At 34.9% G+C, this 16,553-nt stretch overlaps 1 protein-coding gene across 7 annotated transcripts in view; it reads right to left on the bottom strand.

Annotated features, from left to right (window-relative positions):
- Window positions 1-2,243: 2,243 nt before the first annotated feature.
- SCN3A (sodium voltage-gated channel alpha subunit 3) overlaps window positions 2,244-16,553 on the bottom strand; it is an 84,655-nt gene continuing 70,345 nt past the window's right edge. For 6 of the 7 annotated variants that reach the window (XM_039242011.1, XM_039242015.1, XM_039242012.1 and 3 more), the window contains exons 20-26: window positions 14,404-14,526; window positions 11,382-11,654; window positions 9,721-9,774; window positions 8,713-8,850; window positions 7,507-7,611; window positions 5,415-5,685; window positions 2,244-4,896 (exon numbers count right to left, since the gene is read on the bottom strand). In XM_039242011.1, the coding sequence (XP_039097942.1) occupies window positions 3,701-4,896; window positions 5,415-5,685; window positions 7,507-7,611; window positions 8,713-8,850; window positions 9,721-9,774; window positions 11,382-11,654; window positions 14,404-14,526 (2,160 nt within the window). In that variant the 3' untranslated portion in view covers window positions 2,244-3,700. The remainder of the gene's footprint in view (window positions 4,897-5,414; window positions 5,686-7,506; window positions 7,612-8,712; window positions 8,851-9,720; window positions 9,775-11,381; window positions 11,655-14,403; window positions 14,527-16,553) is intronic. The other variant, XM_039242014.1, reaches the window with a different exon arrangement.

Raw genomic sequence — 16,553 nt, 5'->3', positions numbered from 1 at the left:
CAAGAAAACTTTTTATTCTTAATAGGGCTAAAGTGAAGGCCAAATGTGTTTCTTTCTATTTAAGGTTATCTGAGTAATATTTTAAAAGGTTTATTATCAATTCATATTTTTCTCATTAAGTATTACCTGTATAGAAAAAAATTACTCAGTTTGAATGGACAATTTGATTTTGAACATAGAATTTTAAAATTAAAGGCCTACTATGTAAGAGACAACAACCCCATTCAACAGAGGGAGAATCTGAGGAGCTAGAATTTGATCTGCCTGAATTCCATTGCTAATTTGATTCCAGAACTGATACTAAAAGACAAGTGTTAGAGCTCTTGGTCCAGTCTCTTTGATATTTTCCATTTCTGCAAAAATGGTCAGTAAGAACTTTCTTTATGATTACTACTGAGTGGTTTGAAATACACAAGAATGATTTTCATGTTATTTTACTGTATTCTAGTAGTTTGAAAACTAGTAAATACATACGTTTACATAGCCATTATCTTTTACCTGTAATATTTGTAAACTGGAATACCCATTACTTTTCTCCATACAAATGTTCTTCCCTTACTAAATGACAGCCATTGGTGAGTTTGTTTCCTTAATTTCATAGTTTCATATCTGTGTCTAATTTACTTCTAGTGTATTATTTTAAACAGGATTCTGTCATGAAGTTCAATAACAGAAATATTTTTCTTATGGAATTAGTTATTTTAAAAAAGTCTAAACTATATTAACTGCTCTGTATTCTGAACAGTATTTTCATAATATTCTTTAGCTAGATAGGTATATTTTTTAAAGGTTTGTTTGTTTGTTTGTTTGTTTTACCTGAAGACTCTTGTGACTATTTTGGGAGATGATCATTTAGATATAATGCATATCAATTAATAGAATACTTGGCTAAGGTTATATGATGGGATGCATAAAAAGGCTAAGGGTTTTGCAAAGTAATACTTGACTTCTCTGTGGTATTGGTGAGATCTGAAAATTGACATTAGCAGAAAGGAGCCCATGAATTCCAATGAAGTCAGTTTATATCATTTATGTTGAGGAAATTATGAAATGCATATTTAAATCCACTTCATCTTTAAATAAATATGCCTTACAACTGGGGTTTTCCTCTGAGAATAAACATTTGGTTTTGACATAAGTCCAAAGGCCCTGAAAAAAACAGTTAACATAAATTCTCAATCATTAATGCTATAATTAATACTATATACGTAAATAGGAATTCATAAAACACATTTAAATAACAACGTATGTAAGCTTTGTTAGCTACCAAGAAGTTTGGAGATGGTGTAAGTAACATTGAGAGGAGTTGAGATTAAAATACTTATAGCCAAGGGAAATAATTGGAATTGACAGCTCTTGTTGATGATGACTCTTACTGTTATAGAAACTGTAGGTTGGAACATCGGGATTTGATCCTTGCACACAAAAAAGTTCACAAAAACTGTTTTTCATAGATTTTATTCTGTAGTACTGTTTGGTAGACCATATATTAGGTTAGGTTGCTGTAAAATCCATGTGAACTTTCATGTATACAAATGTCAGATCATTATATAATTTTATATATTATATAAAATATATATAATTATATATATTTTAAACTTCCATAAATAAAAAACAGAGGCCAAGATATTAAATATAATAAAAAATGAAATATTTATTCTTTTGGCTCAATAGTAACGTAGCTCACCATTCTTTTTAGTAATAGCAATTCCCTGCATGCAGTTCATCAGTACACTACAAGTAAATAGTTTTGTAAAAGGTTAACATTAAACTTTTGGTTTGTGCAAAAAACAAAAATTTATATCATGTTAGATAATTGCACAACTTTGCCACTTTGTTCATGGCTAAAAAGGACAGAGCCCATGTTATTTCTCTAATAGCTATAGTGTAGCAAGAATTAAAAAAATAAGACTAGTCTGCATAAGCAATACTACAAAAGTTTGAGTAAAAAAAAAACCTTCCATGAATAACGGGTAGTATTGAGGCAACCATAGTTGGTAAAAAATGATCCATGTTTGAATTTTTGACAATGTCTCTCCTATTGGAATGGTAGAAAATATAGTATAACAAAGAAATCCACAAAACCCATTGTCTAACTTTTATTTTAGGAAATTATCCATTGAAAAGTCTTATGGATTCAAAAGTTTGGAGTTGTGATTAAAAATAAAAAGCAAAAGCATAAAGTAAAATAAATTGCCATGTCATCAACCTGAAAATAATTTTCTTATGTACAAAATGCAACAAATAAAATTGATCATATTTTTACATTATTTATATTTAAACAAGTTTTAGACATATTTTTAGCAAAATATGAAGTATAGGTTTTGACAATAGGCAGTACGCAGTGTGTTTCCTTGAAATATAGAGAGACATCATATGACACTCAAGTTGAATTTAAAATGCAAAAGTAAAGGTACTTTTAAATAACTGCAAGCTATTCTGCTTGACGTACTAGATAGAGCTGCTTGAATTCACTCTACCAACATGTGACTTCTAACCAAGGCTTGTGAAGAATGGATTGAGTAAAATAGAGCAGCATAGGCAATATTAACATGCATTAGTGATAGTCTTCAAACTATTTATGTTTAATGAATGGTACAGGATACATCCCTGTTGGAAGCTCGCAAAAGACATATACACTGTGGTACATACTTGACTAAATAGAAGTTGTTGATCTGGATATATGTATCTATAATGTGTATATATATACACACATTATAGATACATATACATATATATCTCTGCCCAGACATGCACCACAGGATAAAATAACTATTTACATAACAAGGGGTGTTGAATTGACATAAAATGTCAGCTTTGCTGAGAGTAGAAGATGGCAAAGCAATACTGCAGCAGAAAGTGGGACAACTATTCTAAAGTGACACTTTAGATATACTTTTCTAGACTTCTGTTGTTTGTTTTTGGAAAGCATTTAACCAAATTAAATATAGACCTCTGGAACTTAGAATAAAATTTGCACTTGCTGAAACAATATTTGCATAAAAATAATCCTTTAAAAATTAGAAGAGACTTTACAGGCACATAACTGTTCAGATATAAACAAATATAACAGACTAAAACACTTTCAAAATTAAAGCCTTCTAGAAAATTGGAAGTACCTGAACTTATTGACATTAGAATATTTTTTTTCTGGTTTTAAGCAAGAATTTTACCTCTCAAAACACTTTTGCTGATTATTTGAGAGATTTATGGAAGAGGAACACAGGGCTCTTATATACTTTTTTTTCTCAACTTAAACTGCATTTACAAAAATAGTGACATAGTATTATGAATAAACTATGAATTAGGGAGCAAGGAAATCCACTAGAACAAATTTTGTAAAAATATGGCAGATATGGAAGTTAAAAATAGAGTGGATGCAAGTACTGTACTAAAGGTGTTTGGTGTAGTTACAACGATCACTTTGCACAATTATCCCTACAGTCTAGGTAGCCATTGAGTTTCTCTTCAGCAGTGTCAGCTGGTAATGAAAACAGCAACCTCTTGTCAATCTTGTTGATACCCTGACTCACAGAGTTGTAGTGATGGTGAGGTCACTGTCTTGTTATAGGCACTGACCATGAGTATTTGTTAAACAGTCAGTTTGGCATAGACCTCCTCTGGGAGTCCAGTTGACACATAGACTTTACCATCGTAGGCTGTAAACAATTGATCACAAAGATACTTCTTTGTTTCTTTTTTACTTTTGATTTTCCCTGACCTCTTTCCCTTTGCTTTCTTTTTCTGGTTTGTCTTTCTCAAATTTTTCCTTGTCTGGCTTTGTTACACTGTCATAGGAGGGAGGAGATGTGGTGGAAGAGCTTCCATCTGTTTTTTCTGGGGTGGAGTTTCCATTTAATTTGTCAATAATCATGTCTTCTTTTATAGGTAAGTCAATCCTTCCTTTAATAGCCTCTTTGTTATATTCACTTGATACCTTTTTTAACCTTTGCCTTAAAAGATAACATCTGAAATTACGCTGAATGATAGCAGCAGACACCTCCTCTTGTTTGCGTTTTAGAGTGGTTGTGATGGGTTCATAGGAGACTTTGGAGGGGTTTGATGCCATGAACCGGTCTTCCATCTGTATTCGAAGGGCATCCATCTCTCCACTCTCACCCAAAACACGCTTTGTAAAGGCAAATAAAATGTCAAGGCAGTGGATCCGATCCCCACTGACCATGGGCAGGTCCATGGCAATGAGCTGGACTTTGTTTGGTTTTGCTATGAGGAGAGGAGGATCTAGGGCAGCTGCAAAATCAGAGAGCTTGGAGAACTCTATAAACTGAGTGGCATCAGGATCAAACTTCTCCCAAACCTCATAGAACATCTCAAAGTCATCCTCACTCAGGGGCTCTGCGCTTTCCTCAGTAGCGACACTGAAGTTCTCCAGGATGACAGCGATGTACATGTTCACCACAACTAGAAATGAGATGATGATGTAACTGACAAAAAAGAAAATCCCAACAGATGGGTTCCCGCAGTCTCCCTTAACAGAGCTTCCGGGGTGAATTGTGTCAGGATCACAGTCAGGAGGTGCACTGTTGAGAATAGGTGCTAGCAATCCATCCCAGCCAGCAGAGGTGGTAATTTGGAACAGGCAGATCATGCTGTTGCCGAAGGTCTCAAAGTTGAACATGTCATCAATTCCAGCTTCCTTTTTAACGTAGGCGAAGTTGGACATTCCAAAGATGGCGTAGATGAACATGACCAGGAAGAGGAGGAGGCCGATGTTAAACAAGGCCGGAAGGGACATCATCAGAGCAAAGAGCAGCGTGCGGATCCCCTTCGCTCCTTTGATCAGACGCAAGATTCGACCGATCCTGGCGAGACGGATCACTCGGAACAGGGTAGGGGACACGAAGTATTTTTCTATCAGCTCGGCCAGAAACATGCCTGTGAAAAAATATACAAATAACCTAAGCAGTGACCATCTTAGGTTTATATGAATATGTTATCTTTGCAAGGTTTAGGAAAACAGCAAGATTGTGTATAAACCACTACTAAATATTTGGGCCCACTGCCTGATATTAGCAACTAAAGATTACAGAATTTTATTCAATCACTCTATAATGTCATAAGCCAATATTGATTTTTGGAAAATCCAACAAATTAAATAATCTCAGACAGTGTCATGGCAATTTAAGATTATGTATACTCAGTTACTAGGAAGAGTTATCCCACACATGAAATGTGCTACTTATAAACAAATACTATTTCTAAAATGTCCAAATATATTGATTTTTTAAATTTTTGAATACCAACATTCTTCAGTTATAGGAAAATGTACAGTAGTGGTAAACTTTAGATTATATACAATATCATTCTCAGATCTAATTTCTTTGTTACACAGCTGTCACACATTAGGGAACTTTACCTACAGCTGTACCTCTCTGTAGTTAAACCACTCTTACCTACAATGGAGAGAATCACTACCACAAAATCAAAAATGTTCCAGCCTATGGTGAAGTAGTAGTATCTGAGAGAGATGAGCTTCAGCACAAATTCTCCGGTGAACAGGATAATGAACACAAGGTTAATCCGGGACAAAACTAGAGTCATATATTTGCTCTGGTCATCAGTTTCCACCATCATGGTGACCATGTTGAGGCAGATGAGGATCATGATACTGATATCAAAGACTTGTCTGGTTACAAAATCAAAGACCATTCCTTGGAATTTGTTCTAGAAAGAGAGAAGACAGAAGGTTAATATGCATGTTTGATAAATAATGATCCACTAAAATTGCAAGGGAAGTCCTTCCACATTTGGTCATGAGATATACACCCTTTTCATATTACTCCAAACAATTCTTTGTGCTCCATTTCCCTTCACATTTAAATACAAGAAGGAAATGAAAAAAAGTTGTATGATAAGAAAAAAACATATTTGGTTTATTTAAGTTCCGTGGGGAAACAAAACTCAGTAAAACATAAATTGGTGACAACTGGCTGTTAATACGCATGGGCTTTGCTTGATTTCAAATAACTATGATAATTTTTACAAAAAAAAATTATGACAACTAATAATGAAGAGTTACAAAGTAAGCTGATACAGACAGACTTTTAGATGGGATGAATACCCTAATTCATTTATCAATACTCAGGGAATTTGGTTTATATCTGATTTCCATCTCCCTCTCCTTTAAAATATGTCATTCATTTTCTATTTAATTCTACCTCTTCTAACTATGTGTGTCTGTGTGTTCGTTATTGCTTTCTTCATCTGCTCTTTATGCTTCAACAAAAATGTATGATTTTTTGCCTTATTAACAACCATCTCAGGAGTCACATACTTTTAAAGATTATTGTACTCATATGGCCACTAACTATAGTTCTATCAGGGAAGTAAATTTTTAATAATTTAGAATAAAAATACAAAATTTCACAGCTTTCTGAAAATCAATTTCATGAATTGATCAAGTTCCTCCTTTTAAATATAATATTTAAATGACCTTCAGTAAAGTAGGTTTATGCCCTTTTGTGTATTCTCCCCTACATCCCCTCCTTCACTGTCCCCAACTTCAACTCCAAAACTCTTAAAAATGTGGTAATGTACTGTGAAGTCATTTATAGGATTCATGAGACCTTGTCAAGTCTCAGTTCTGGCAATTACAAGCGTATGACTTTGGGTATGATATTTTACTTTTAGGGAGCCTCAGTTTCCTTATCCCTTACCTATCTAAGAAGATAGATAAGTTAGAGTCCAGCTCTTGGACATAGCTATCATTATTATTATTATTATTATTATTATTATTATTATGAAGCTCTACAGAACATGCATTCTAAATAAATCTTTATCCTCTTTCTGTTTTTGGTGAAACAAACTATTTTGACAACACCTGTTTCCTTTCTAAAAAGGTTAAGAATGTTTTCTAGTCATACAAATGGAGAGAACAAATAGCATAGAGGAAAATGAGGGGGCAGGATGGAATTTTCCAGACTCTCTCTCTCTATATATATATATTTTAATTTTTAAATGTTTTTATTTGTTTTTGAGAGGGTCGGGGAGGGACAGAGAGGGACAGAGACACAGAATCCCAAGCAGTCTTCATTCTCTGAGCTGTCAGTACTGAGCCCCGATGTGGGACTGAACTCACTGAGAGATCATGACCTGAAGTTGGAGGCTTAAAGGACTGAACCCCCAGGCACCTCTCCAGACTTCATATTTAAATGGCGAGAAATGCCATATAACAAGATTGGGTGCATTCCTGACAGCAGTAGGTGGCAGCAGGAGTCTGAAGGCTGCTTTGGAGGAAGTTATTGGGAATTCCAAGTTGGATGTTTTCAGTTGACAAAATGTGAAGAACATTATCTCCTTTATAAGAACTTAGTAATTTTTAATTGGGTGTAGTGACTGTGAACTGTGTTAAACAATATGAACTTTACAATTAGGGCATATTATAAATTGGTGATTATCCCCTAATATGTTCTCATCGCAAGCACTGCCAATTTCATCATCTGGGAATAAGTCTTTAGAATAGTGAAGAAGTTGAGTAGTTCTTACTGCTGGCCGAGGTATTGGCTTCTGAGGTTTCTTGGATCCAAGTTTCTTCATTGCATTATAGTATTTTTTCTGTTCCTCTGTCATAAAGATATCTTGACCTCCAAAGTAAAGATACAGTATAAAACTGGTTACAATCCCAACATGCGTCACAACAGCACTTGTCCAAAAGTATTTCTGAGTTTTTCTCTTAGTCTTTTCTCAAATTTTAAATGGAAATTATCCTGATCTCACACACACACACACACACACACACACACACACACACACACGCTTTTCTCATTTAGATGAAATTCTGAGTACTTTTTTATTATATAAAGCCTCTAATCACATAAACCTCTGATTAGTACAGGATCCTAATATGATTATATTATGTTCAGGAGGAGGCTCAGGGATCTCAAATATATTTTCATGAAAGAAAAAATGTTTTCTTAGTCCATTTCACTGTCGACAGTTTTCATTTACTCAATAATCTTGAGTACTTTCTGTATGCTAGGAAATGTACCTGGTATCAGAATTACATAAATATATGAGACACAATGTCTTGTTGCTACAAAGAGTAGGGAAATGAAAACAGGTGGAAAATGCATAAAGGGTATGGAAAAAAAAGAAGTATTGCAGAGATCAAAATAAACTCTTAAGACTCAGAAACAGGCTTTATATATGACGATACCATTAAGGTAGGCCTTAAAGGATGTTTAGAGCTGTACTAGGATAAGCATTCCGGGAAAAGAAAATACTGTATGTTATGTCATAGAGGAAAGAGCATGGCACGTTCAGAAAGGGCAGAGCATCGTGTACTGTGTGTGTAGCATGTGATTGTAGTGATGATAGGTGTTGACTGAGGAGTAGGGAAGTAGATACAGAAATGTGGTATTGTGGGAGAAAATGAAGCTGGAAAGATGAGTGGACATAATTCCTGAAAAATCTCTAAGTAAGGATAAAGCATTAGAAGAAGCCCACTGGATGCTTTGAAGCAGTGGTGACATTTATCGTCACGAAGACACTACAGCAACTCTGCAGAGGATGAACCTGGGGAGCAGCCACCAACTAGAGGCTGGAAACCCTACAGCTGCACTGACCATGTAGTGAACTGAAATGAATATGAAAATGATCCAAGTCTGTCCCGACTGCAAGTATCCTGATTATTTGGATGCACCACAGACAGAACCTCAGAGTGGAGAAAGCTGAGAGCTGAGTAATACTTATCTTCTTTTTCTGTTGGTTGAAGTTATCTATGATTACACCAATGAAGAGATTCAGAGTGAAGAATGACCCAAAGATGATAAAGATGACGAAGTATAAATACATATATAGGTTTTCTTCATATACAGGCTGAAGTTTTACCTAAATAGTATTAAAAATATTAAATAATATTTAAAAACATAATAAATACTTTAAATTATTAACAGTTGGTGAGTGTTGTTACTTAACACAAAGCTATTTTTGCCTTGCCCTAGATACTTTTCTACAGAAAAATTCTTTTTTCATACTAGTATGATCTAGGATAATGAAAGTTTGTACTTTTTATGATTGTTCCTGAGTCTCTCTTTCCATTGTGGCTTACCTATTTTTAGAGTAAATAACGGTGATATAACAAGAAACATTTTGGACCTTATTAGTCTTATAATTTTTTTTTGGAGCATTTTATTTATTTATTTTTTATTTATTTATTTATTTATTTTTTTTATTTATTTTTTTTTTGGAGCATTTTAAATTTGGGTTTGGAGATGCTGGTTCTTTAAGATATGGCTTTAATAATAGAACATCAACTTCTAAGAGGAAAATGCAGCATAAACAGATGCGTTCTGAGGAATTTTTTTAATTCCTATTTTGAAAATTGAGTTTCCCTGAAATTTGCTTGCTTTTTTTCATGATATTTTTGGAAGCTGCTTCACAAACTCTGCTTTATCATACTCTCCAGGGAGAGGGAGAGACAAGTTACTTTCCCATGAACAGCATTTCTAATCTTGAGCCTTATTTATGGACCAGTCTGATGTTTTCTGATCCATGTATATTAGTTATATATATCAGACATATATTAACTAAAATATCATCTTTATTTAAGTATTTTAGCTTAAGAGGATCATTTCTGTATGCAATTATAAGTGTTCTGATTACATATAGTGTAAAATTCTGGGTCATTCACTTAAATTATTGCAAATGTTCACTATAGAAGAATCTAATAACTATAAATAGTATTTGAGTTATACTTACATCTCGTGAATCAACGGCTGCGTACATTATATCCATCCAGCCTTTGAATGTGGCCTGTGAATAATACATATTTGAATTCTGCATTAAAATCCTAATCTAAAAATATGAAAATCTCATACGAAAATATGATAGTGTTACTACAAGTAACTTTCTGTATAATATTAAAATTTTCTATAAAGAGATTGAAATGTTAAAACATTTTTATTTTTTATTTATATATTTATTTATTTGAATGTTTTATTTATTTCTAGGAGAGAGAGAGGGAGAGACAGCGTGAGCAGGGGAGGGTCAGAGAGAGAGGGAGTCACAGACTGAAACAGGCTTCAGGCTCTGAGCTGGCAGTCAGCACAGAGCCCGACGCGGGGCTCGAACCCACGAACCGCGAGATCATGACCTAAGGGAAAGTCGGACGCTTAACCGACTAAGCCACCCAGGCGCCCCAAAAACATTTTTAAAAGTGGAGCCTGGGTGGCTCAGTCATCCAACTTCAGCTCAAGTTATGATCTCATGGTCTGTGGGTTTGAGTCCCGCATCAGGCTCTGTGCTGACAGCTCAGAGCCTAGGGCCTATTTCAGATTCTGTGTCTCCCTTTCTCCCTACCCCTCACGCCCTTTCTCTCTCTCTCTCTCTCTCTCTCTCTCAAAAAATAAAGAAACATTAAAACAATTTAAGAAAAGATTGAAGGAAAGATGAAATAAAATTGAAATAGACTATGATTGTATTTAGAGTCTGGAACTCATTTTCCTTGTTTCTCTTAGAAGATACTATATATTTTTTTCTACACTAAAATTTAACTGGAGGATTGAGTCATAAAATTCCCACCTCAGCCTTAAGTCCTTTTTATACCAAAATATAAACTCTGTGATTCAAACCTATGGGGAGTTTAAACACAACTTCAATGGTTTTCATTAGTGAATTACTGATGAATGTAATTAATCAGTGAATTACTGATTAATATGTGGTCTGTTAAGTCAAAATTATTAAACGTTATACATTTTGAAATCTAACCATCAGATTTGTATTTCCACAAGTACAAGAACCATCCTCCTTAGATGTTGGTACAACAAATTTTCTGGCTAAAAATTTAATTTATCACTAAAATATATTTAAATCATCACTAAAATGTATACATTGTTATTTTTACATACAAAATTGCTCCTTTGGCAATGACTGCTAAAGAAAACTAAAAACAGTATAGTGTAATAGTGCTCAACAATATAATGAGAAAACACCTAGGTGGGGGGAGGGCACCTGGGTCACTCAGTTGGTTAAGTGACCAACTCTTGATTTTGACTAAAGTCATGATTTCATGATTCTCATCAGGCGTTGTGCTCACAGCATGGAGCCTGCTTCAGATCCTCTGTCTCCCTCTCACTGCCCCTCCCCCCCTCTCAAAAATAATAAATGTTAAAATTTATAAAAAAAGAAAAAACCTAGGAGACAGAAATATAAGGCCATATTAAAACATACTAAAAGCTGAACACTGATGAAAATAGACAATAAAATAACTGCAAAACATCTTAAAGTCAAGTTAAGCTGATAACAGAGGCATTATCAACTACTTTTGTACTTAGATATTATTTATTCAAAGAACATCAGAGAAATGATCTTTTGTGAAACATTCGGAAAATGTTTTCAGAACTCATACAGTGGCAACTTACCACTTGAAGCAACGCAAGATAGCCAGCGCCAACATTATCGAAGTTTACTTTGACGTTTTTCCATCGAGCTTGCTTGCCAAGAGCGTGACAGTCGCTCAGATTGTTGACTTCACTAACTTCAAACATGTTACCCGTTGTCGTGTTAACACAGTGGTAGAACTTGCCAGCAAACAAATTCACACCCATAATGCTAAAGATCAGCCAGAAGATGAGACAAACCAAGAGTACATTCATGATGGAGGGAATTGCTCCAACAAGAGCATTCACAACAACCTAGAAGAGGAAATGAGGATAAGACAGCTGATAAACTGTCAAATGGAAACTGTCCCTTTCATTTATTTATTTAATATTAAAATGGGTGTAAAAAGAGTTAAAAATCTAGGTGAATAAGTTGTTTCTTGGATGTTTTCTAGGACGTATTTGATAAGGGAAAACAAACAGTGACACAGCTAAAGAGCTAAAGGATTTAAGGAAAGCAAAATATGCCAAAGTGTGAAAAGAAATAAAAACCTGATATAGTAAGATGGAGTCAGAAAATGTTTATATGCAGGGGAGAAAAGAAAAAAACTGCATTAAATACCAACAGATGAAGTAATTGTCATTCAGCAAAACATTTTAATATTCAAAAGTGTTAATGAATGACTGATGATTTGAGAACAAGGTTAAACAAACCCTTTACAAATAAAGTATTAATAATGCCTTAAATCTGCATGCTCAGATCAAGTGAACTTTTAATGACTACGAAGAATAGGGTTAGGAATTTATAAGGTTCTTTTTTTTTCTCTATTGGTGAATCCCAATTTAAAAAAGTATATTAAATGAGATGAAATTTATCTCTAGACATAAAAGTACTGAATATGTCCTTATTATTATTCTAAGTATCTCAAATATTCACTTTGGGGTACACGTTGCTTCATCAATCTACACTGAACTGTTTCCTGAAGGAGAAATCAAGTTACTTTTCCTCTTGTTAAATTCAAAAGAGCTTAAGTTGTATTTTGAAATTTCTAGGAAAGTTGACAGTATCTTTTCTTGTCTAATTTAATCTGATTTGTATTGGACTACTTTGTTAAGCATTTTTTTTTAATATTTTTTTTTATTTATTTCTAGGAGAGAGAGAGAGACAGCATGAGCAGGGGAGGGTCAGAGAGAGAGGGAGACACAGACTCTGAAATAGGCTCCAGGCTCTGAGCTGGCAGTCAGCGCAGAGCCCGACGCGGGGCTCGAACCCACGAACCGCGAGATCATGACCTAAGCGAAAGTCGGATGCTTAACCGACTAAGCCACCCAGGCGCCCCTGTTAAGCATTTATATTAAATGAAATTATTGTTTTATTTTAAAATACTATAAAAGTGGAGTGCCTGGGTGGCTCAGTTGGTTAAGTGTCTGACTTCGGCTCAGGTCATGATCTTATGGTTTGTGGGTTCAAGCCCCACATAGGGCTCCATGCTGACATCTTAGAGCCTGGAGCCTGCTTTGGATTCTGTGTCTCCCTGTCTCTCTGACCCTTCCCCACTTGCACTCTCATTCTCTCTCTCTCTAAAATAAATAAAATGTTAAAAAAAATCTTAACACTGTAAATATTATGTTAGAAATCAATACCAAAAAGATCTTAAATTGACATCAAAACCTGAAATTCAAAATTGTAAAAATTTCATATGCTACTTAAATTTTATTTCTTTTAGAAATTCTATTAAGTCATGTATGTTATACTTGCCACATTTCTTTGCTAATAAACTTTGTGTAAAATGACCTCCACAAATTTTCTTATCACATTAATGCATGATACATTTTTACCATATTTTATAGCTAGAATATTAATTCTGCCATGTGATTGAATTAAAAATACCAAACAATATTTTTCTGATTGGAGCAAATTTATAAGTTTCTTATTTTGTTCAATTGCTATCTCCTCTCAAAAAAGAAATGTTAATATGAAGCCATGGAAGCCAGATGAGGGCTTAAGTAGTGTCAATAATGGCAAAGATTAGTTTGAAAAGAACTAGAAATTGTTTAATTTTTATGAATTCTATCTTTCCTCTAACTTTTTTTTTATCAAGTAGCAATTAAATGAAATTATAATGTAAAACCAAATATTCTTTTGCTGACAGTGCTTCTGGAAAGTCTGGAGAGTGGCTTCATTCTCTCTGGAGAGTGAATCTCAAAGTCAAGGCTGAAGTGTTTTTATTACTCCAAACAACCCTTCTAACAAAAGAACCCTATGGCCAGGACAAAATTTAATATCCATGTGCATTTGCATGCTGGATTAAACAAAGCTGGCCTTTGCTAAAAGGTATTTTGAAGGGCATGACAAGTGGTTGTGTATCTAAATGAGTGTGTACTTTACGTGTAGATGCATAAAATATACACTAAAGAAGAGAGCTGGAGAGGTTACACATGCTATGGAAAAAGTGAACCTCATTCAGAATGCTCTCTTAAAAGGGCAATCTTTAAAACAAACCCCAGGGGTTGCCTGAAATGCCTAGTTTATTATTCTAACCCTATATTTTGGTTGCTTAGGTTGTATAGATTTTGTCAGAGGCTACAATTTAGTGTTGTTTTCCAGTACAACAAGTATTTTTGTTACTCCTATTAATTGATGAAGTAAAGCACACAAAAACCATTTACCTTTATTCATTACCAGTGATTTTTGAGGAATCAAACTGCCTATTGGAAGGAAGAAAAATTCCTACTAGGATGAATGTCAGTAGTAAAAAGTCATTAAAAATACATAAGCAATGAAAATAAATAAATGGCAGCACACATTTTTTAGATGTTGTGGAAACATCCGTAAACTGTTATCAGAAGACTTGAATTCTAGTCCTGTTCTGCCACAATTTCTGGGGACCTTCTTACATAAGCCTCAGTTTCAGGAGGCTGGCCTTATTGCTCTCTAAGATGCCTGCTCTGAAATTGTGTAACTCTATGAAGTGAATATTAGAAGAGTATGGTACCCCTCTGTATCTAAATGATTACCTACATTTAGTTCTGACACGAATCATCAGAGAGCTTTTATTCTTACCCTCATGCCTTCAAACCGAGATAATGCTCGTAGAGGTCTTAAAGCTCTTAGTGTCCGTAGGGATTTAATGGCACCAAGTTCTGAGTAGCCGAGAGCATTGGCTACCAAGCTAACCAAAGAAACCTACAAAAAGAAAAGATACTAATCAGTCCACCAAGAAATAAAATGTTGACTAAAGGCATAGGATATGGTGTCTCTTCTTTTGTACCAACCACGTAAAATTCGGCAGCTTTCACCTTCCACATACTGGATCATCTTACATTGCCAGTCTCATCTGATGTCATTGCTTTTCTTACCATTGAAAACAGAGTCTTTGCTCAATTTTATAAACATCTGTAAACCCTTTAAGTTAGATATTTCACCCTATAGATCCTCTTTCAACCTGTGTATGTGTAACTGATGATTTAGATTTGATTCAAAAGCCAGATTCTCCATGGATCTGTGCTTAATATCATTGATTGGAAACTGTGTTTCTCTCCTGAATTTATGTAGTATCTTGGTTACGTGTACTGGAGGCATTTACCATTTAATAGAGTCAATTGCTTAGATATCTTCTTTTTCCTTTCCAGGCAGGTCACATAAACCTTTTATGTACTGGGATGAAACCTTCTCTTATAGTGCCTAATACTGTCTGGTTGAATAAATAAATAATAGGATTATTTTACCTGAAAAACATTTTATAAGACTATGTTGTAGTTTCATAATATGAAGAAATATTTTTCCAAACTTCTGGACTTATCATTTAGTGAAATACATCTTCTGATATTTACACATAACTAAATTTTACTTAAATATATGAAAGGTTAAAGAAGATATGCCCTTTTTTGAGAGGAAGAGGCTTTATTTGCTCAGATTTTTTTCAATATAATAACATAGATTGAACATTTACTATATGCTAGGCTCTGTTCTAAATGCCTTATGCATATAAATCTCAGATGTAGATGCTATTACTATTGCCTTTTCACTGGTGAGAAGGTTGAGGCCCCCACCTCCCCAAAAGAAAAGAGATGCACAGGTAATAAAAGGTGGAGTTAGGGCTTGAACCCAAGTGATCTGACTTCAAAGCCATACCTTATCCTTTTGCACACATTATCAAAAATTTGTCATTTTATCACACTAAAAGCTTTAAGACCTCCAAGAAGATATTTGTTTGTCATCTGAACCACGAAATACAGAAAATGGTTTGAGTCAATATCTTCTCAGTTCTTTCAAAGACTGTACAAGTGCTTTCCTTGATGGACAGGGAGAGAGGAGTTAATTCATTACATCCACTGGATGCTTTAAAGGCATGTGAACTTAATTTCTTGTGACAAGAGCTATTGAAAACCAATCTAAATGAATCTTCCAAAACAGTCTTATGAGGTAGGATGGAAACAGTCATCTGCCCAAGAACACATGGTACAAAGGGTGACACAAAAACCAGAACTGAGCCTTTCAAGGCAAACGGAGCCACTATTCCTTCATTGTTTAATTTAGCATACATCTCACAAAATTTAACAGAAAAATAAATGACTCAAGATAATTTATTGAGCTATTCATTTCTGTCTAGTGTTTGCTGCTATAGAAGAGTGGAAGGATGGGAAAGGTTATTAGAGAACATGCAATCTCCTATATTCTGGGCTTCTTTGCCTCAGAAAGCATTCACAGTTTCTTTAGGCTTCTGCTTCTAGAGCTGCTTCCAGAAGAGTTCTCTCATGCCCTCCAAATCCTGTGTTTGAGAATTGGGAGTTTAAAACAAAAAAAAAAAACAAAAAACTTTTGTTTAAATGTTTTATTTGTTTTTAAGGGAGAGATAGAGACAGCATGAGTAGGGAGGGTGGGGTCAGAGAGAGAGGGAGACACAGAATCCAAAGACAGGCCCCAGGCTCTGAGCTAGCTGTCAGCACAGAGCCCAATGCAGGTCCCAAACCCACGAACCGTGAGATCATGGCCTGAGCTCAAGTCAGACACTTAACCGACTGAGCCACCCAGGTGCCCTGAGAATTGGGAGTTTAAAGGGAAGTGGCTGCAAATTCCTCAAGACCTGAAGGAAGGAAGCTTATGTTTTGAAAAGAAAAGAAAGGGCATGGCCCAAATCAGAGAGTACCGGATGGATAGGAAATTCTGGGTTCAAAGGCTGGGAGGGGCCACTTGCATATAATGACCCCACA

This window comes from Hyaena hyaena, unplaced genomic scaffold (assembly GCF_003009895.1).
Source record: "Hyaena hyaena isolate Hyena2069 unplaced genomic scaffold, ASM300989v1 scaffold_207, whole genome shotgun sequence".
In the NCBI taxonomy this organism is placed as follows: Eukaryota; Metazoa; Chordata; class Mammalia; order Carnivora; family Hyaenidae; genus Hyaena; species Hyaena hyaena.
This window is presented reverse-complemented; position numbering and strand designations above follow the sequence as displayed.